Below are 20,923 nucleotides of genomic sequence, written 5' to 3'. Positions count from 1 at the left end.
AGTACAAGAATGCATTTATAATCTCCTCGAGTGGCTCTCACTTACCAAATTTGTTCATCTTGAATTCTTGTTTCCCTAAGGTTAGTCGAATAACACCGCTTCTGCGGCTGGTTTAGAATTCGTTGTTATTGAAGTCTTGCGGGATTGAATTATACGTCAGGCATTAAAATCTGAACAAATCGAGTTTCCAAAACAAAAATAAATGTAATTTTTAAGAATGCAAAATCACACGAAGTGGTTTTTGACAAAACAAAAGACAAACAAAAAACAAAATTAGTGGGAACACCAAAATAATTTCACGCCGCTCGCCGTATGGGCCGAGCGTCGCCAGTTCTCTTCCGATTTATTTATCTTATATATACTATATCCGTGATCACCCGACGGCACTGCCTCGATTTCTTGAAATGAAACGCGCACTATATTCGGCCAAAATCGGTATTTTCTGTCCACGAATTATCAAGAAAAATTTCTATTTTGGACTATGATTTCAATTTTTCGATCCTTTTAGAATTTTAAAATAATTTTTGGAAGGGGAGATGTAATTTGAATGGTTGATGTTTTATTACTGATAGATTTCCCAGTTGCCCCTAGGCTTGAAATTTCCCAACAAACTCAGAGCCAACTGAGGGCCTGCCCGGGCAACCGATAGAAGCCGCACAAAAGAAGTAATCTAGTAATCCTTGTTTTCAACTATGTATTTATTTCGTGTTCAGTTTTGTGTGTGTTCTAAATACATCCCAGCTACACCGTTGCCTCTCTGTGTGTGGGCGGGCAGGTAAAAGTCGGGGGCTACAGTATGTGTATGCAGTTGGTTATCAAACATTTTTAAAAACTATCACAAATCAATTATTGGATGTGGCTACACAACAAAGTACAATATAGCTCAGGTCTGTATGCCCCAGAAGAGGTGTAGAGACTGGATCCTCGAATGGGGGGGTCATACGAGAGCCGGCCACGTTAATACAACAGTTTCCTCGTTGATTCATTTCGACTCTACAACACTTCGAATTACAAATTACGAACAACACATAAACGTTTAAAAAATACTAATACTTCAATTTGTTCTTGACTCGCTAACAAAACATCCAATCCAAAATGCACACAGTCGGAGTCTAAAATGAAAAACCTCTTGGGTATACGAGCTTACAGTTTAATGGGTTTTCCTTAGCCAAGTGAATCTCAATTTGGTTGCTGAAAGTCTATAAACTAATTGCCTTAAGTTACTTGGGTTCTCTCTTGTTCGATCGAGGCTAGCGTTGTCGTTTCCTTCTTAAGGTGTGGTGTGCCATTGAGTGGATCCACTTTAAAACATTATCCATGACTATTCACGTACGTATGTATATGTATATAATTGCTAAAAACAATTGGCTTCGATTCCTTACACAATTTCGTAATAATTATGAGTATTAAATTAGAACCATTTACGAGTATAGTTAACATTTGGGGCACTTTTGAGCTCGTTTTGGTTTGGTTTTGGTGCTCGATTCATGGGTTTGGTTTCATTCTCATTTAGTTTGGGTTTGAGACTGAAGGCGTGGCGTGGCGTGGCATGGCATGGGCTTAGGCGTGATTGTGGGCCATAGCCTGGATTCATTTGACCGGATTTGAACTGCATATGGGTGCAGGTATCTGTATCTGTAGCTGTAACTGTAGCATTTAAATGTGTTATATTTGAGCAAAATTGTAACTGCATGTGTTCCGAATAAACTTTTACATCAACAACAACGACAATAATATGGTATAATCGGATACGACCTCGACATGGATATTGTATCTCCTAAAGGTGCAAACATCTATTAATTCCTTAAACACGGAATGATTGTATTTTCTCGTACTGTTTGATATGCCTGAGCTAAGAGTCCCCGTCCCCCTAATCGGTTGGGGCATAATAGACCACCGTGGACTTCCGTCGGAATCCCAGATTGAAGAACGACGTCTCGGACTTCTTTCGCTCATGCTCGTGCTCGTTGCCAAAATAGGAGAATAGTCGACCCGTGGTGCCGGCAGCCACCGACCGACCACCGCCATGGACACTGTGACTGCTGCTCTGGCGATGGATCTTGGTGAGCGAGGTGTGCGAGTGCTGGCGCTGCAGGTGCTGCTGGTGGTGCTGTCGGTGGTGCTGCTGATGGGACTGTTGTTGCTGTTGCTGTAAAAGTTGCTGGTGATGCTGTGCGTTGACGCTGCCATGCAGGTACCCGCTGGTTGTTGGCGATAGATCAGTCATCTCACACGGCCAGAGGGTGAACGAAGATGGGACCTTATGTATCCCGTCCGATAATCGATAGTGGTGGGATGCTGACCTGTTGAAGTACCGCTCCGAGGGCCGCGACCCCATCTATACAACAATTGTTTTTTGTTTTTTTTCGGAAGATTTGTTTGTGTTTTGGGGCATAGAAAGAAGTGTACATGTTAGTATCGGTTTGGTTAGTTCTATGAAGGCAATTGGTTTTTTGTATGGCATTTAGTTTCTATGCATTTCTTTTCATGTTCAATTCTAATGCTCTAAATACACTCACATTTACATAGATTATTGTTCATTTGCAAGACTATTAAATTTCAATTTGGCATCGGATACTGCACTGCAGCACAGATCAAGGACCCAATGGGAGATCTTCTGTTCTTCTGTCTGCAGTGCACTGCTTGATGCTCGCACAAATAGCCTAAGATCTAAGACTTTTTACTGATTTTTTACTGATGTTCTGTTAAAGTTATTTACAAAATTCTCGTATATTGTGTTTTGTATGTGTGTGTGTAGGTGTGGGTGTGTGTGTGTGTTGGTGTGGGTATAAGCGGGGTGGTTCGATTTACGAGTGCCACAAATATACATATACTTGTATGGATTTAACGTAAAGCTGTGCTCTTCCAGATACACGAATTATAGATCCAACAACATAGGCAAAGTGCAAAGCAATAAAGGAGGTAACAAATTTGTACTATAATTTCATAGATGCCAAAAAGTGAGAAGTGAGAGATGCTGGACTGTACATGAGAGTGAGGGCAATCGAGTGTGGGCTACAGAGTATAGAAGTGGATACAAAAAAAAACACAAAAAAAGGAACATATCTAGGGCTCTCACCGTTCGTTCGTTTTGAGTTTCTCTATATTGGAAACTATTACTTTACTAAATGTAATTGGTACAAAAATTGTTCTCAACAGTCAGACAACAACGGCTATAAAAACATTGTAGGCTCGGGGGCGATTCGGGGCGGCCTTGGCCGTGGGATCTAAGCAAAAATGCCCACCAGGCCCCCCACCACGATCGGCCGCCACGAGATCTGGTTTCATTCATGCGATTGGCTCAAACAACATATGGGTTTGTATTGACCGCATAATACTTTCGCTTATGTTTATAATGGGATGCATAAATATGCTGCGATCTGTGGAATGAGACCGTAGAGAAAGAGAGAGAGAGAGAGAGAGGAGAGAGAGATAAAGAACGCATAATTTGAAGAGGATATCAAAGCAAAAAACAGGACGAAAACATAACAGTACAACGAAAACAAGGCATTCACGATGATCCATCCGATTGCGATTGCGATCCCTCCCGATAACTCTACGGGTGGCAACTGTACCTGGCACTTATCGATATATGTAGCAAAAGGAAGGAATGACGGTTTGTACTTACCCCAAGGTCTGGCAAGTGGTGTGCAATTGAGTACTGGGTTTTCTTTGGCTTTTCTTTTGGTTTTTTTGGAAAATCTTTTTACAAAATATATATATGTTCTGGTTGCGGTCTTTTTGTTCTGTACAATATTCAGTGACTTGTCCAACTCTTAGCTTATGTGGTGCGTGCGCGTGATGTGCCGCTGCGCATATCTCGTGGACGGTCCGGGGACTATAGCATCTCGTTTACAAAGCGCTGGCCTACCGCTACATGGGTGTTGTTTCGAGTGTATTCATGGGTATGTTCAACATGTGTATTTTTTTGTTCGCAGTGTATATTTTGATCAATTTAGCCGGGTCGGTTCGTTGTATTCAGTGTGTTCAGTGTTTTGCAGAGTTAGGGGGAGAGAGAGAGAACAGTTCGAAGAGAGGAGATAGTCGAGAAATAGAGAAGAGAGAGAGAAAGACACAGAGAGAGAGAGAGAGAGAGAGATAGGCAGGTTGTGGCATAGGTGAAGTAGAAAAACAAGAAGAAAAGAAGCAATAGTACAGATTAGCGGTGTTTTTACTATATACAAATCAGAAATCAGAAATCAGAATAGTTATCTACTAGAGAGAGAGCTGCTGGTACAGAATTTCAGTTGATCTCCAAAATAATTATACAAGAAACTGATCAAAAGAAGATTCATGATCTACATACAGTACTTCGGTGTGTGAGAGAGAGAGAGAGAGAGATCGAGTGTGTCTGTCATTCATTCTCTCGGATTCAGATCGGATCTGGTCTGGGCTCACGAATGACATACGTTTTGGATGAGGTGAGAGTGAAGTTACTTCAAAATACATATGCATGTTGTAGCTGGCAGAACCCTACCTTGCCTTGACTTACCTTGGTACGAGTACTTATCGAATCGAAAAGAAGTTCTGAAGGAATAGCAAATCGAAATCAGCCAATAGTTGGGGACTCTACTGGCTCTACTGTACGTATATATTGGATTATCAAATGAGCTATCATGGATTAGATTACCAATACTTTACTCTGATTACGGAATATGTAGCTTATGGAGAGGATATGGAAATCATACTGGGATGCGAGTAAGAGAGTAAAGTACATAAGAAGAATCGATAAAGTTGCAATCATCCACAAAACCCTCCACAAACCAAATTAAACCCGAAATACCAAAAGTTCTAGGCAAGAAACGAAATCGAAATCGAATTGAAAACATATGTATGTACTTCGCTTACAGTTTTGGATTTGGATAAATATATTAGTATCAGGACTGGTAGAATCTCGGGTATGGGTATAGGTTTCGGGTTTCTTAGAGTATGGTATTCCTAAATGCCGTATTCTTTTATTATTACGAGCAACTTTTCTATTAGATTTGGCCACCGTGTTGTTTAAGCGTAGGTTGTACAAAAACAAAAACCAAAACCAAACAAAAATAACAAAACTCAATAACATACGCAATTCTCCTCTCAGCCTAATCACGAAACTCACCTCGCGTTGTGACCCAGCATTATGATGCTTCTGCAAAAATACAATTGAAATATCGACACGGTTTTTATATATATAAGAAGTAGGTAGTAGAGGTAGAGTAGTTATAGTAGCATAGAGTAGAATTCGTTCAGCTTGTAGACAGATCACACAGAAAACAAAGAGGAACGGAACTCAAGAGAAGTTGAAATTTTGGAAAAAAACGAAAAACAACATCCAATCCGGATACGAAACGATGACAAAACGAAGGTCGGTTTTAACATGCCAATCAGTAACATTTCGAATGCATTTTTATGGTTATCTTTATTTAGGATTCCGCTTTTAGTATTTTAAGGTAGGTCGGGGGATTTCCTTCTGAGGCACATTCTTAATCTGAATTATTTGTAGGAGAAACGATAAGGAAACTATGAACTTAAGACTCTACACGAGGGTAGGACCGAGAGGGCGTCTCGAGTACATTCCTTCATGCAGCCTTACTATAACATCTGGTTAACATCTATATGGCCTCACTAGTGGGTGCAGACAATTTCAGTAACAAAAGAACGAAACGAACCGAAAATCGGAATGTATTTACAGATCCATACATACATATATGTATGTATGATGGGGGGGCCAAGTCAAAACTGAACTCAATTACAAAAAGCGATTCAGGTGAGAGATCACACAACAATCAGCCAAACAGCAACCATCTCTTTGAGGATTCTCTGGGTGGGTCTCGGTCTCGTAATCGCAACACCAGCGAAAGGCAATCTATATAGTACGTAGAGAGGTGTGTGTGAGTGTGTGTATGAGTGTGGAATAGGTGTGTAGGTGGGTGTACGAACTACTACGAGATACCGAATAACCGAATAACCGATCCTTGGCATCGGCTAGAAAGGTATGTACATCTTACACATAGATGAGGAAAACAAAAGATTGGATTGGAGTGGTCTGGTTGGTTGGTATATGCCGAAAGAAAACTTAACTATCAACGACAATAAATATATAGGTACGAGTATAGTATGTATGGTTGGTGGTAAATAGTATACGTATAAAGAGTAACAGCTCCGCCAAAGAAACGTTTAGAACAACAACGAGACGGGATTGTCAACCAATTGCACAACAGCCGAAGAAGTGTCGGTTTAACGGATTATAACGATAACGATATATAGTATGTAGAGATATACATGGTACTGGTATGTATTTGGTATATAACGAGTATAGTATGTGTTACAAGGCATATATAGATTGTATGTTTTGATGTAGGTAGTTCTTTGTGTGTACATTAAATAGAGAATTACAATTATGTAGATACACATGTCTATATAGCTAACATATCTTTCAACAAGGGTGAGCGCAAAGTTGGAAGCCAAAATGTGTTGTCTTGGTATTGTTTTTTATGTCTGTGGGATTATTATAGTTTTGTACCTATTATATATGATAGATAGCATAGAAGTAGTTGTTGTTGTTGGTGGTATTCAGTAAAAAATCTGCCAAATATCTGGTTACTTATCAATTATCAGTATAGTTCGGTTGAGGTTGGAAGGTTCGTTAAATATTGTACTATTCAGAACAGATCTTAGGATGCCTACTAGTCTAGTTATTAATTATATATATAATTGTATGTTAAATCAAAGGTGGGTTTTGGTTTTTGGTTTTTGGGTTTTTGGCTTAGCTTGTGTTTTTGGCCTACCGAATGAGCATAGCGAATTTCGGCTAATTCACAACAACATTGGTAACGGAGTATGGCTCGAACGCTCTTTCTGCAAGATGTTTGTTTATATAAAATTAAATATATAGTTTATGTGAGTACACAGCAGGTAAATCAACTTGGTTTTTGTTTTTATTCTTTATTCAAATCATAAATTAATTAATGCGATGATGATATTTCTTTTTAATTATTTTAATATTGGCTTTAGTCGACTCTTTTGGCAATAAACATAAAACATACAACAACAAAGCAAACAAAAAGGAAAACAAAAAGAACAAACTATAAATTATATTTGAACCAAACACGCACGATTCTTTACTCTGACAAAGAAAATTAGCATATTAATTGGCACAACAATTGTAATGTTAGCGTACTGCAGTGAGTACTGTACTTACCGCAGCAGTCGCGTTATGTAGTCGGGCCAGTTCTCGGGGAACATCACCAGGAAGAACCCGATGCCAATCAGTATGACCCCGGCCAGCTTCATGCCCGCAAAGTTGGCACTGTACAGTATGACATCGAGGGCTATGGGGTGGTGGAATTACAAACGGATTGGATCAGGACTTGAAGAGTAGGTTCCCATCTCTAGTATGGGGAATTTGCAGCCCCTCTTTCGATCAATTTCCCAACTTTGTGGCGTTTCTTGAACTCCAAAGATCAAATGTTGCCGTGTGCCCCACATGAGTGCCCGCTTTTTATATTACAATTTAAAACAATTTGCAGTCACGGAATCCCGCCCGCCGAAGGAACCAACCCAAGACCCAAGGGGGGTGCCCCCGCCTGTGTACATACCACCAGAAACGGGCACAGCGGTAATCAGACCCAATGTCACAAACATGTTGTACGTTACGGCGGCGCTGAACTGCATCAGAACGTGGAAAACTGCAATCGGAATTAATTACAAACGATAAAAGTTTCGAACACAACAAAAGGAGTAGCGGGGGGTGGGGGGTCGGGGTTCGGGGTTCGGGGGTCATACCCAAGAGCAGGACGCTCGCTGCGAGCAGCAGGTTCCAGGGTATGCTCTCCGATGTGAGGCTTTCCGTGCCAGTCAGGTAGAGCGCCAGCACCACTGGCCAGAGCAGGAGGGCGTTGAGGAAGCCCAGGGCGGTGAAAATGAAGGCGATTTGGCCCACCGGCGGATCGCCCATCACCTTGCGGAACATAACCTAGAAAGCGACAGCGACAGCCCGACATGAGCACACGGCACGACACAATAAGTCAGGACACGAAGGCAAGGACTTACCCGGAACACGGCATAGCCGGCGCCGGCCAGTGTGGCCAGAACGACGCCGCTCAGAGTCCGACTCTCGGTGATGCCGTCCATGTAGGCGAGCAGTGCGATTCCCGTATCGCACAGAATGATGGCGACAATCTAGACGTATCACATCGATCATTATGCAAAGACGAGACAGATATGTGGATAGGTACTTACGCGAACGCCCACGAACTGCTCGTGCAGGATCACCCAGGAGAGCAGATAGACGCAGGCCACATTGGTGGCGAACAGGGCCAGGGCATCCGTGGCATAGAGCACGTTCAGGGAGAGCGTATACAGGTAGGTGGTGACCAGCCACAAAATGCAAAACGAGAGGCAGCGATTCAGGAAGCGACCTGTGGGTGGGGGGGAAACTCAGAAATGGGTGCTCACGGCCCGGTTCGGCCCGGCAGACACTCACCCACGGTGAAGCCGCGCTCCCGGAATCCTCTCAGCACATCGCCCAGGACCTCGCTCAGCTTGTCGCACTTGCGCGTGGAAACGAGGCCCAGGATGTAGATCGGGAAGAAGAGCAGTGAAAAGTTGGTAAAAAACCAGGCGGCAAAAAACGGTGCACTGAAATAGACGGGTTGGCGCGGTGGTATATTGAACATCTCGGTGGCGTCCTCGACGTGATGCAGCGACGAGTCGCTGATGGCCATTATTTCCTCCAGCTCGGCGCTCAGCTCGGCCCGACTCGATGACGTGTCCTGGTCATCGTTGAGCACGTCATCGTAGGGCGCCCGGTACTTGTACATGTACTTGATGCAGTGCGTGGCCCCCACCCATGAGGCGGTCATCAGGATGGTCACGCACACCCCGAAGTACATCTGCAACGAGCAAAGTGCCAGTAAAGTTAAAGGTGAAGTGGTATCGAGTGTCATGGTAGGGGCCTTGGGCATACCTTGCGGGCCAGCTCCGAGCAGCAGGACTCCTTGCAGGCCTGCAGCTTTCTGAAGCGCAGCTCCGGCTCCTCCCCATGGCCATTCGGCTGCTGCTGCTGCTGCTGCTGCTGGGAGTCGAGTCCGGTTTGCGTGTCACTCGAGTCGCCTCCGAAGTGGTGTTGTGCATTGTGGCTGCCGGGTGGCCCCGTGGGGGTGTCCGCTGGTATGATGATTACCTCATTGGGATCCTGCTGGCTCGACGAGATCGAGTCTTGGTGGGTTATTTGCGGATTGCTCGATGTGAGCACATTGCTGAAGCCGCAGCCGCCTGTCGCTCCAGCGCCAGTGCCACCTCCCCCTCCTGCTGCGACAGCTGTGCCTCCCGAGCTGCTGCTGCTGGCCCCCGGCCCCGTCCCCGTGCCCGTCCCAGTCCCACTGTTGTTGTTGTTGTTATTGTTATTGTTGCTGTAGGGGACATTTGTCGATGAGTCTCCGGTGACTACCACGGCAGGTGTGCGGACCCGTTTCGGATTGAAAATGGCTGGAATTTCTCCGTCGCGCGTCATGCTACTATCATCATTGCCAGACCTCGTTCATAGTGTTCATAGGGGTCCGTGCCAGCTTGAAGATAGATTGAGAACAATTTGTGGGCTTAACTTGAAGTTTAAAGGAGGCTTCTCCAGGGGGAGTCCAATCAATGATTCCATTCGATTACAGCCGCCATTAGCTGCCATTCTTGAGGCAGAGAAACGAAACCGAAACGAGAAGCAAGTTGCTCACGTGCTGGCAGCGATTAAAGATTGAGGGACACGCAAGTGGGAAGCGAGGCTCATTTCTCGACCCTTTACAAGCAAAAGGCGCACCCAAAGCCCACGCAGGCCACGTCAGGGTCTGGTCCGAGCAATTTGCATTCCCATTCCCATCCCCAACCACACCTCCCCCCCTTTCTGTTCTTGGTTCTCCTTCAGCTCGGACCGTAATCGTGTTCCCTCTAGGCCAAAACCAAGGCCAGAGCCAGAGCCAGAGCCAAGCCAAGTTTTATGGCCGTCTGACCAACGGGCGGCTTGTTCATTAGAGTCCGGTCCAGGCCAGGCCGTGATAGGGCTGGGGGGTGTAGAATTTTTTTGGGGTGGGATTCATAACAATGCGAGTTATGAACGCCCCGGCTCAAGCAGGTCAAGTTGAGCCCGTCTGTCGGGAGTGGACAATAAACTGGCAGCCGGATCTGGTCGGGCAATTTGTAAGCATATTTAGTAGAGTGTTAAATCCAGCCAATCCAAGCCAGCCCCCCCGCTGCCGCGATCCATTACAGTGTGTCTGTGTCCTTCTGTGTCCTTCACCTTCAATGCCTGCTGAGCAGCCAGCCAGCCAGCCTGTGCCCAGTGTGTTTGCTTGCCCCCGATAATAGCATTCTAATTGAAACATTAATTATTCAGCCCAAGTCGTTGTCGTGGGCGGGCCTGTGCACATGCATATCCGAGGAGCCCAATGGGACAGCGGGTCGACGGATTCTAACAATCTAATCGGTATATAATGAGTGTCCTGTTCTTTTCTTGTACGAGTAATTGGCTGGTCTTTGTCTTTAGGATTGAATAAGCTTTAATGGCTCTTAAAATGGAAACACTTTACTTCTAGACTCGAATTTGCTTAGTATTTTATATCCCAAAAGAAAATATCTATTTGAAGCCTAGCATACAAGTGCATTCGTGATCGCATCGAGAGATTTCGAATGCATAATTCATGGAGAGTTTATTCTCAGCAAGCTTCAGCCAAAGTCGTCTCAAAATCGGTTTCTCAGTTTGATCCGAGCACTTGGACAGACGAGAGACACCAGCGGATTAGATAGTTACTTAGAAATGGTTGTGGCCGGAAAACTTGTTCTGCTTCTAGTTGTGGCTTGGCTGGGCGGTGAGTGCATATAAATATGTATTCCATATTCCATGTAGATTGTATTGATGGTCCCCGTAGCGCTGACAATGGGCGACACCCCTTGCGGCCGCCTGGAGGAGCGAGTGCTCTACACCATGGACGAAAGAACAGAGCCTTCGGAGTATCCCTGGATAGGGGTGCTGCTGCAGAGTCAGGGTAAGTGCCACCCTCCCTTGATCTGTGGCTCTTGAGGTTCCTAATGGACTTGTATCCCAGGTAATGGCTATACAAACACACGATGCACTGTGGTCATAGTGAATCAGCAGCATGTCCTGACCACCGCCTCGTGCGTGAAGCGATTTAAGAACCGGACGGGCAATGTGAGCGCCGTCGTGATGCTGGGCGTGTGGAATGAGAGCCACTCACCCGACGAGGAGTTCGCCTGCAACAACAGGGGCTTCTGTGTGCCCGGGCCCAAGCTGTACAACGTGGCCGAGATCAAGGTGCATCCCGATGCGGACAAGGACACGGGCGACAACGACATGGCCATCCTGCGTCTTGTGGAGCCCATCGAGTGGACAAACTACATCCAACCCATTTGCATGGAGGGCAACGCGGAGCCAGAGTCGCTGATCAATCGCAACCTGCACTTTTCGGGCTTCACACACACCGACAACATCAAGGGCAAGGGTCTGGCCATGACGGTCTCCCGTCAGAAGTGCAAGCAACTGACCTCCGCCTCGACCCTGCCGCCGGAGAACCAGCTCTGCGCCTTTCCCGTGAAGCGCACAAAGTTCTACGAGGGCTCGGCCCTGATGGACATCAGCGTGGAGCGGAATGTGCCGCACAGCTTCTATGTTGTGGCCCTGCTGGCCAGGGTGATGAACGTGGGTGTGGTGACCACCCATGTCTACCAGGATCTGCGGCGCGCTCGTCCCTGGATAATGGAGAATACTGCCACAAAGTAGTACCCTCCATCCCCGCACTACAGTTGGGCTTACAGAACCTGTTTAGGCGTATTTCCTATATGTTTTCAATAAATATGCATTGCATTGATGGAAGTAATAGGTTTATGAAGGGGAAACACTGATGCATCGTGCTGGGAGCTGCCCAGAGTTCCGTATCGGCAACTGGTTTGTAGTTGCCTTAACACAGGTAGCACGAATAGTTTATTAGAAACCCAATCAAGTCGACGATCAACTACTGGAGAAACCCACTGGTGGATCGCATCGACAATCGTCGCGGGATATTGTTGAAGTTCTCATCGATCGATCAGTTGACTCTGAGTCGCACTTTGGAATGCATTGGGGAACCGCTCTCATCACTTTGCTGCTGGCTACTTGGACGGGCGTCCTATCGGCCCAGCTGGAGGACACCGAGTGCGGCTACTTCGACGAGCACCAGTTTCTCAAGCAGGGCTCCTTTGCCATACCCACGGAGCACCAGTGGGTGGCCCGCATCGTCTTCGCGAAAGGTGAGTGTCTCTGGCATAGCAGACTAGAACGAATGACCCTAGATGTGTATGACCTTTAGGTTTCGAGGGCAAGATCCAAAACGATGGATGCCTAGGCGCCTTGATTTCCAAGCGCAATGTGCTGGCCCCCGCCCACTGCTTCGTACAGTACAATGGCGAGGCGGAGGCATTCTCCGTCCACCTGGGAGTGTGGAACAAGAGCTCGGTCATCAGCCAGCCGTCATGCGACAGGGATGGGTTCTGTGTGGTGCCGGCTCAGGAGATAAAGCTGGCCGAGATCGCCATTCATCCGGAGTACGATCCGCTCACGCTGAAGAACAGCCTGGCCGTGCTCACCCTGCAGCGGGATGCCAAGCTGAATCCGAACGTGATGCCCGTTTGCATGCCCCCGCCACAGCTGGTCAATGAGACACTGGTCGGCCAGACGTTCATAGTGGCCGGGCTGCGAGTCAAGGAGGATCGCAAGCTGAAGACCTGGGTGAACACTCTGAGCCGCGGCTTCTGCCAGTCGAAGGTCAGCTCCATTGTCACCAGCAGCACCACCGTCTGCGGCTACCAGGCCAAGCCCGAAGGCTACTATATCGGAGCTCCTCTGGTGGGTATGCAGGTGAAGGGCGATGTCACCCAGAACTTCTATCTGGTGGGTCTGATGATCGACTGGCGCTGGGAGAACAATCGCATCCTCTCCAGCTTCCTGGCCATACGGCACTACCTCGATTTTATCTACCAAAATGCCAATTCGCTAATTGTACGCTCCTGAGCACCGAATAAAGGCAGAAGCCACAGGTATACTTGTATACTTATTACATACCTGGGGACTGGGGGTGTTAATTATTCAGTTTGAAGCTCGGCGCCGCTGCTCGTGCAACATGCAAATTGTTCGTACACTTATAGCATTTTAATGAGCAGTCACTCAGCCCTCCCCCTCCCCCATCCCCGCCCAACGCCATGGCCATTGCTAGTTGGCTGTTGGCTAATGCGAGAAATATGGAAATTTCATCGCTTTTCCGAGCAGACCCCGAATCACTGTGACAATGCTGCCTCTGACAGACAGACAGCCAAAAGTTGCAATTCCCAAGCAAAAACGGAAACGGAAACCCAAAAAGGGGGCAGTAATGTTGGGTGGGACTTGGAGACTGCCCTGCAATTGGCCGAATGCCAAGACGACATTGGCCAAACCAAGAAATGGAAACCACATGGTGGACTAAGCAATGCTCTGCTCAGTGTGATATATGGCCAGCACAAGCTGTTGGCTACAAAGGACTGGGGTGTTCCATCAATTTTCAGGCAGGTATTAAATATTTAGCTGCTCGACAGGTGGCTTCGATGTCATTTTCCCATGCACCAGCACCAGCACCAGCACCGCCCAAACCATTCATCTCTGGCCATCCCCCAAAGCCTTGTCAGGCTAATGGCAGACCCATCGTTTTGATGCATACTTTTAGTCGTCAAATTGCTCTATAAACCAGGCAGGGAGGGAGAGCAAAGACGCTCTTCGTGCTGTTTATTTGCGCCAAGAATAAAAATCACAATAAAATTTAAATTGCCAAGCAAAGGCATGGCGAAGGGGAGCAGGAGTCGGAAAACGTGACCAGATGACCGACAGACAGACACGGATGAACGGAATGTTTTCCTTTGTTGTTTTACGGATGGCGGAATGGCGGAATGCCGGAATGCGATTCAAAACAACACAAACAGCTGGTTCGGCGAGAGAACGTGCCATGGAGAGAGAGCGGAAAGAGAGAGAGAGAGCTGGCAGCACTCTCAGTGCAGGCGTGGGTGCCAGTTGGCTGTTGAAAAGTAAACGAGCTTACGAGCGAGCGCAAGCACACGGCCACAAAACAAATACACCGCGCGCTCGAGGACAACACGCGGCGTATACGCAATGTGACAGTTTTAGTGGTTATGGTCAAGCACAGCACTTGAGCGAGGGCACGGCGAAACCGAAAGTGACGCCAAAAAACTGTTTCAGTCAGACACCTGGCAGGCACCCCCAAAAACGCGCACTTGAAAATGGGGAAAACAAAACGCCCGCCAAGACGTATATCCATTGGGAGAGTGTGTCTGTGTGTGTGTGGACACGTGGGTGGTTGTGTGGTTGGCTGTGTGCGTGTCTGTGGTTGGGCTTAGGGTTAGCTACTAGGCCTTGAGGTAGCGCCCACCTTGACAGTAGCCCGCCTATGTCGAAAATCTAGTCCCGCCCCCAGCTCCGGCCCCGTTGTGACGGCTTTGAATTTTTCATTTGGCCACAAGAAGAAGAAAGAAGGGAAGGGAAAATTGCTTGGGCAAGGAATCGGTTTATCTTGTAGCGATGGAAACTGTGTGTGTTTTCCAGGCTGCAGCTGTCGTTTCACATTTGCCGTGTGTTATGGATGCTCGGCGGGGCGTTTAATGATTTTATATAATTTACTTAAGCACTTAATGTCATTTTCCCACGGCACTCACGGCACACACGGGCCCACGAGCCCAAGGGCCACAAAACTTTACGCAATTGTCGACATTCTCTGTCGCAGTATCTGTATCTCACGCTTGCTCTTATGTAAAGATGGTGCGGAATGGCGACGCTCGGCTCGGTGGCGGAGCCCTTTACTTAATTCAATTAAATGGACACAAATATGCTCTGTATAAATTTGGAGCAGCAGCTCAAAAACAGAACGCTTCCCGGATACACAAAAGGCACACAAGCATGGATACACACACACACACATAGACACACACAAACGTAGAAACTGGCACTCGCGCACGCACACAGCCAGGAGACACGTACATATACTCGCAGCACATGGATAGAATCGCACGAATCGCTTGCTTAGCCCAAAAAAGCAAGCTACCACTTAAATGCGCCTCCTTCGGACTTGTTTTCCTAGACTTTGGTGGAAACTGTTACAGCCACAGCCACAGCTACAGCTCCTTGCTGCTGGCGTTTTTCCAGCCTTCCTTTTTGTTTTTTGGAGCACGCGCCGCGGCCACTGTCGGATGTCGTGTCGTTGCTGGCCAGGAATCTCAAAGTAGACTGAACCGTTTCCTGGCCAAAGCCAGAGCCAAAGCTTTTCCAGCATGTGTCGAAAGCCCTCTCCGCGGCTGACAGCTCTCTCACGCTCTCGCTCTTGCTTTTATTCTTTCTCCCTACAATGAAAAGAAAAACACTTGTTAGGAATTTTCTTTGCTTTTACAGTTGTTTTTGCCCTGCTTGGCTCGTGGCACAAAGCCGCTGAGTTGAGAACTTAAAAAATTGGCCAGAAAAACTTGGAAAATGGGCATTTCCATTCAGGCCTTACGTTACGTTCGTACTAAAAAATAATGTAAAAGTCCAGTCTTTAAAAAGTTACGACTTTAAAGATACATATAATTAGAAATATCCTCTGATTTTCCGTTACTTAAGACACAAGTTTTTGAACATGGTTTTCAAAATTGCAAAACTATCTTTATTACCTTTTTTTGTACATACACAATATATTTGAATCGTATTTAATAATAGCTTTAATAGCCTTATCTTTTTTTTTGTATTCTGGCAAACGTTACTGGCGTTACATTACGAAATTTCGTTTAATAGCCCGCGATTGGGCCAATTTTCTGGGACTTTTTTTCCGATAGTGGAATATATTATAGAAAATTTGTGGTACAACTTTTAATGTAGAATCATCAAAGTTAGTTTTATTTAAAATTTGATCTTACTAATAATTTTCACATTGAAGTTCCGTACAACGAATTTATTTCCAAATTTATTCCACTGCACTGCTATATTCTGCAAAAAAAAAAAAACAAATTCCTCTTGAGTTTCGCTATATGGAAGTTCGACTGTTGTTTAAATTAGTCCACTTTGAATAAATTCATAGGATTATATAGGGACAGAACTATATGGAAATGTGTTTACATTGACTTTAAATGTTTGTTTTTTGACCATGATCGAGAATTTTGAAATTAGTTTTAATTTCATTCAGAAATACGATCGTTACGTCCCATTAGGCCAGCTTTCCTTTCTGTTTGATCTACATATATTATTGAGACCTGGACATGTTCTTAATTTAAATTAAATTTCTAAATTGTTCCACATGTCGAAGCAAATAAAGCCCGCCCAAATGGAGACATTCAATAGTTATTACCACTTTAGGATGGCAAAAAGAAGCATGCCATAAAAAAGTAGTAGGGCCGCGAAAATGCCCCAATAAAAACAGTCATATTAAGACAGGCCATCAAATAGTATTCGCGATAAGGAGATGATCCCATAAACACAAATTCATCAGGAGAAAGCATTTCGCCAACCGTCCATTCAGCACGGCCAGCTTGGCAAAATTTTTGGAAATCAGAAAACTGACGCATTCCCAGATCAGAGCAAAGCGAAGCAAACGAGTTTCTTAATCACAGACGATACCTTGAATGGCATATTAATTGTGTAATCTCTAAAAGTCCATTAGCATATGTATGGGCAAGATTGGCATCTGTCACCGAGCCGCGGGGGAAAGACGTTCTTGTCGACACCCTCAGAATTGGGTTAGCTGGTTTAGTGTCGGCTGGGACTTGGAACAATGCCATTTTATATCAAATTGGTTATTGAGAGTTTCGCTAAAATACAAAATTCTAATGAGATGCGCTCGAAGACAAAACAATGGCCATGCGACAGGCTAGTGTTGTTGACCACTAGGTTCGCATCTCGGATTCGTCTCAGTGTGCTATAGACCAGAAAGGGCAGCGGACGCAGCCAGAGCTTAGCCTTCACCCACAGACATTACACTTAACAGCCATGCATTGGCCATTGGTGACAGCCTTGTTGCTCTTTGTAGCATGGAATTATCCCATTCAGACTCAATCAGCCAGGATGCCGGCTTTGGAGGTGCAGCAAGGGCCAGGGCGGCCACAGGCACGGCAGCCAGCCAATAAAGAGTGCGAAATATACAAACTTGTAATTAGTCTATGGAGAGATATACTTATGTACTACTTATTTTGTTCCAGTAACTACCAGTATGTCCTGTTGCCGAATAATAGCGGTGGGTACCGGAGGCGTCGCATCCATGACATCCAAGGCAAGGCTGCGCCAACGACAACCACAGAGCGTCCACTAGTCCGCGTATGGAATAGTTTCATTCGAAGTGTTCAGCCCTCGTTAAGTTGGCGAAACTTGACCAATCCATTGGCCAACTTCTTTAACGATGGCAGCGCCAATATCATTGAGACATCGCCCGTGTTCCTTCAGTCTCTGGACGAGGACCAGGACCCACACCCAGAGAGTCCGACTCCAGAGTCGCAGAGCTCCAAGAAACGCAAACGAAAGCGCCGCAAGCAGCAGAAACGTAGGCCCGCCTTTGACTCGCAGGAGTATGATCCGTACGATTACTATGCACCTCCGTTGCCTCCAGCCGAGCCTATGTTCTTCTACGACACTAACTCCGGCAGCTATTACGGAGTGCAGCGCTTCAGCCCGCAAGACTTTCAGGCAAACTACTACAATCAGTTTGATCCCGCATCGGAGGGGGAGCCACAGGAGCCGACGGTTTTGGGTAAAATCAACACCAAAAAGATTGCTCTTCTGCGGCCACTGCCGTTGTCCGCAGTGGGCACAGTCGACGAAAGCGACTCGGCCAATCAAAACGAAGACACAGACGATGAAATTGATTCGAACGATAGTACAGCACTGACCGATGCAACGTCTTACGGCATTGGCGAAGAAGACGATGACGTCGCGAGTCAGTCACCGCTCTCCGAGAGCATGCGCAATGCTCTAGGCACGTATATGCGTGACGATCAACCCAATCGCCAGCGCCAACGCCAGTCAGGGCGCAATGGTGGCGTCACTGCAATTTCAGACTCAGGTGCCAAGGTTTCTCCTCGGAACCAGAACCGCTACTATTGGCTGCGCGCCTGGTGAAATAAACCAAAATATCTTAATAAACTTATCGAATACCTGATGGACATGAGCATGTATTTAAAGGATTTGTTTGTATGCGTGTGAGTGTGTGTTTTAAAAGGATGATATGGAGGTGGCAGCTGTAATGAAGATAACAGTCACATGTAATTTCTCTATTCATGTATTATTTGTTAAGTGGTAATGAGGTAGTCAGTTGACTTACTATACTAACAGATCACAAGAAATTAGCTAGGGTTGATCCGGGGATATACGACGATTAGACGAGCTTCGTGAGACGAGATGCACTGCCAGCATTGGGATCCACTGGCAGTGCAACATGATCCACATGCTCAACGTTTTGAAAATATGCATGCTGAAGGGCGTCCTTGGCGGAGATGCGCATGTTGGGGTTATAGCACAGCATCGACTGTACAGCAAAGTAACATTATAGATATAGGCTGATGGATTTGATTGGGATTTGATCGCTCACCATTATAAGATCATGTGCCTCGTGCTCGCGGATGGGTGCAGGCACATTGGAGGGCTGAAATTTTGGGAACTTAGCCTTAAAATCCGGCAGCTGTGTCACACCAGGCCATGTGGTTTCGTCGGGCGTGCTCAAAGTGCGAAAGATCCGAAACAGTTGATCGATTTCGCTGTCCCCGGGAAACAATGATCGTCGCATTATCTGAAAAATAATCTTGAATGAGGTAATCACCATAAACACAATCCGCATAACCTACCATCTCGGCGAAAATGCAGCCCAGGCTCCAGATGTCCACTCCAGTCGAGTAGAACTTAGTTCCCAGCAATATTTCCGGTGCTCGGTACCAGAGCGTGACCACCTCGTGGGTGTACGGTCGCATGGGTACATTAAAGGCTCGTGCCAGACCGAAATCTGCCAACTATAGCGATGAATTAGTAAGCAACTAACGGGATTACAGCTCGATGCCTACCTTTATTCTGCCCGCCGTGTCTACGAGTAGATTCTGCGGCTTGAGATCGCGGTGCAGTACACGATTGGTGTGACAAAAGCAGAGGGCGTCGAATATCTGGTGCATATAGCTCTGAAAAGAGTGAACGCGTTTGTATATACATATGTATGGAGGCTTACTTAGATGAACTTACTTTGATCAACTGCGGCGTAAAGACATCCTTCTTCTTGTCCATCAGTTTCTTCAGATCCATGTTGAGGTACTCGAATATCATGTATAGATTATTACCAGAAATAACCACGTCAAACAGCTGCACCACATTCTGGTGCTTGAGATTCTTCAGCAGGGATATCTCACGTATGGCTGTGGAAGGGACGCCTTCATCCTCACTGCAATAACGAGGGAAAAGTCAGTAAACTCAACACATGTGTATACATAATGTCAGTATTAATGAATGCGACTTGGATACTGAAGGTGTGGCTGACCACGCAGCCGAATCATGTGGTGCTACGGCTTTTAAGAACACAGCGCAGCACACACAGAATCCGGGCTGCGTTGTGCAGCAGGGTCTGCTGCAGAGCCTGCGAGGTGTTTGACATTCGTCAAGGACACGGCGTCAGCAGCCAGGATGCATATCATATCCCAGGTTGTGTATATGTGTATCTGCACTACACGCCATATGCCGACTGCCGTTTGTTGGCTGCACAACGCTATGATGCAGGGACTCTAGATGCGAATTCCAGGACTTTGATGTTGATTTACGTACCCTTCCAGACGGATTTTCTTGAGAGCCACATCCTGACCAGTCAAATTGCTGCGCGCCTTGTAGACAATGCCGTATGTGCCTTCGCCGATTTTCTCGGCTCGTAGGAAGTTGTCTAAAACAGTTGTCATCGGGTTAAATCAATCAATCATTCAATCATTAATAATCAAAAAATTGGAGGGAATGCAGCCCATAAGGGATGGCAGAAGCGAGGCTAGAAAATATCGATATATCGATAGTGCTATCGATACCGGAATGTTGAAACCTTTTTTAAGAGATGTGGCAGCTCATTTTTAAAAGTGTCAAAATTACATGGGACTTTTTTGGGATTTTCTCTGGGATTTTTCCTCGCCACAATGTCCTTTTTCCCCTCAACAATGTCCCTTGCACACCATCCTCACTTACGTTTTCTTACGTCTTATGTTGCTGGCAACATTCAATTTGTATGGGCCAGACTCATGTGCCGTGAAATCGAGCCGCACTGTTCCCCAACATGGCGCGGATTGAGCAACATTTTGCATACCCTGGGAAATGGATATTATAGAACTGAGAGAAAGTTTGTCATCTAAGGCACCAATAAAGGCCAAAACTAGTCAGTTTCTGTTTTAAAGGTATTTCAACGATATTTTGAAGGTTTTGGTCTTCTTACAGAAACCAAGAATGGGTATCGGGATCGAGATATATTTACAAGACCCTAATCATATGCATTAATATGTCCAAAACAGAGCAATCTGAGATAATTTCTATATTAATAACGTTTTATAACAGCTTGGAGAACCAGTTTCTTCATATATATCAACGAAATAGGGTATAGCTGAGCCCAAACTCCGGTTGACGTGACATTTCATACTCACTTACGTTACACTCCATACTCACTTACGTTGCCACTGTTTTTTTGTTGACCTTTTTTGCCTAAACCTTGTTTTATACACTACACAATAAAAGAGTGTACTTAAAAGTAGTCAATCAGGTAGACAATTTATTCATTAATGGTCTAAAATTATGTGGGCAGAGCTAATGGTTTTAGTTAGCCAGCATTATTTAACGGAATAAAGAAATTGAACAATTGGAACGATATTTTTCTTACGTTTTATTACGTTTCATTTGTTT

The 20,923-nt window shown here is 45.8% G+C and overlaps 6 protein-coding genes across 14 annotated transcripts in view; 3 read left to right on the top strand and 3 right to left on the bottom strand.

Annotated features, from left to right (window-relative positions):
- LOC6598849 (heterogeneous nuclear ribonucleoprotein Q) overlaps positions 1–465 on the bottom strand; it is a 51,074-nt gene extending 50,609 nt beyond the window's left edge. Inside the window, exon 1 of the mRNA XM_026992263.1 lies at positions 46–465. Coding sequence (XP_026848064.1) covers positions 46–58 — 13 coding nt within the window. The 5' untranslated portion in view covers positions 59–465. The remainder of the gene's footprint in view (positions 1–45) is intronic.
- Positions 466–677: 212 nt separating this feature from the next.
- LOC6598844 lies at positions 678–15,337 on the bottom strand. 7 transcript variants are annotated; one of them, XM_026995024.1, is made up of 11 exons: positions 15,041–15,330; positions 8,951–9,551; positions 8,468–8,876; positions 8,224–8,402; positions 8,035–8,163; positions 7,768–7,957; positions 7,581–7,670; positions 7,184–7,313; positions 6,771–6,840; positions 5,102–5,131; positions 678–2,338 (listed from the first exon to the last, which is right to left on the bottom strand). In XM_026995024.1, the coding sequence occupies exons 2-11, from the start codon at positions 9,494–9,496 to the stop codon at positions 1,871–1,873; spliced, it is 2,241 nt and encodes a 746-aa protein (XP_026850825.1). In that variant the 5' UTR covers positions 9,497–9,551; positions 15,041–15,330; the 3' UTR covers positions 678–1,870. The 7 variants fall into 7 exon arrangements, 5 of the variants coding, with proteins under 5 accessions (XP_026850825.1, XP_026850804.1, XP_026850807.1 ...); XR_003409432.1 differs by lacking the exon at positions 6,771–6,840 and adding an exon at positions 3,629–3,873 and having other exon boundaries at positions 2,275–2,338; positions 15,041–15,337; XR_003409433.1 differs by lacking the exons at positions 678–2,338; positions 6,771–6,840 and adding exons at positions 3,333–3,380; positions 3,629–3,873 and having other exon boundaries at positions 15,041–15,337.
- LOC6598843 (phenoloxidase-activating factor 1) lies at positions 10,737–11,860 on the top strand. Its single transcript, XM_002023925.2, has 3 exons — positions 10,737–10,838; positions 10,899–11,015; positions 11,076–11,860. The coding sequence occupies exons 1-3, from the start codon at positions 10,787–10,789 to the stop codon at positions 11,765–11,767; spliced, it is 861 nt and encodes a 286-aa protein (XP_002023961.1). The 5' UTR covers positions 10,737–10,786; the 3' UTR covers positions 11,768–11,860.
- LOC6598842 (phenoloxidase-activating factor 3) lies at positions 11,976–13,083 on the top strand. The gene is made up of 2 exons (XM_002023924.2): positions 11,976–12,273; positions 12,333–13,083. Exons 1-2 carry the CDS (start codon positions 12,099–12,101, stop codon positions 13,031–13,033), a joined length of 876 nt encoding a protein of 291 aa, XP_002023960.1. The 5' UTR covers positions 11,976–12,098; the 3' UTR covers positions 13,034–13,083.
- Positions 15,338–16,639: 1,302 nt separating the features above from the next.
- On the top strand, positions 16,640–18,165 carry LOC6598841. The gene is made up of 2 exons (XM_002023923.2): positions 16,640–17,154; positions 17,224–18,165. Exons 1-2 carry the CDS (start codon positions 17,015–17,017, stop codon positions 18,134–18,136), a joined length of 1,053 nt encoding a protein of 350 aa, XP_002023959.2. The 5' UTR covers positions 16,640–17,014; the 3' UTR covers positions 18,137–18,165.
- Positions 18,166–18,169: 4 nt separating this feature from the next.
- On the bottom strand, positions 18,170–19,977 carry LOC6598840 (cyclin-dependent kinase 2). 3 transcript variants are annotated; one of them, XR_003409096.1, is made up of 7 exons: positions 19,817–19,977; positions 19,244–19,439; positions 19,072–19,182; positions 18,859–19,020; positions 18,606–18,803; positions 18,339–18,542; positions 18,170–18,255 (listed from the first exon to the last, which is right to left on the bottom strand). XR_003409096.1 is itself a non-coding variant. In XM_026992118.1 (7 exons), the coding sequence occupies exons 1-6, from the start codon at positions 19,942–19,944 to the stop codon at positions 18,393–18,395; spliced, it is 945 nt and encodes a 314-aa protein (XP_026847919.1). In that variant the 5' UTR covers positions 19,945–19,977; the 3' UTR covers positions 18,173–18,255; positions 18,348–18,392. The 3 variants fall into 3 exon arrangements, 2 of the variants coding, with proteins under 2 accessions (XP_026847919.1, XP_002023958.1); XM_026992118.1 differs by having other exon boundaries at positions 18,173–18,255; positions 18,348–18,542; XM_002023922.2 differs by lacking the exon at positions 18,170–18,255 and having other exon boundaries at positions 18,281–18,542.
- Positions 19,978–20,923: the final 946 nt, after the last annotated feature.

This window comes from Drosophila persimilis, unplaced genomic scaffold (genome assembly GCF_003286085.1).
Source record: "Drosophila persimilis strain 14011-0111.01,24,50 unplaced genomic scaffold, DperRS2 tig00000000-arrow-pilon, whole genome shotgun sequence".
Classification (NCBI taxonomy): Eukaryota; Metazoa; Arthropoda; class Insecta; order Diptera; family Drosophilidae; genus Drosophila; species Drosophila persimilis.
The sequence above is the reverse complement of the archived record's forward strand: the minus strand, read 5'-3'. Positions and strand labels throughout refer to the sequence as shown.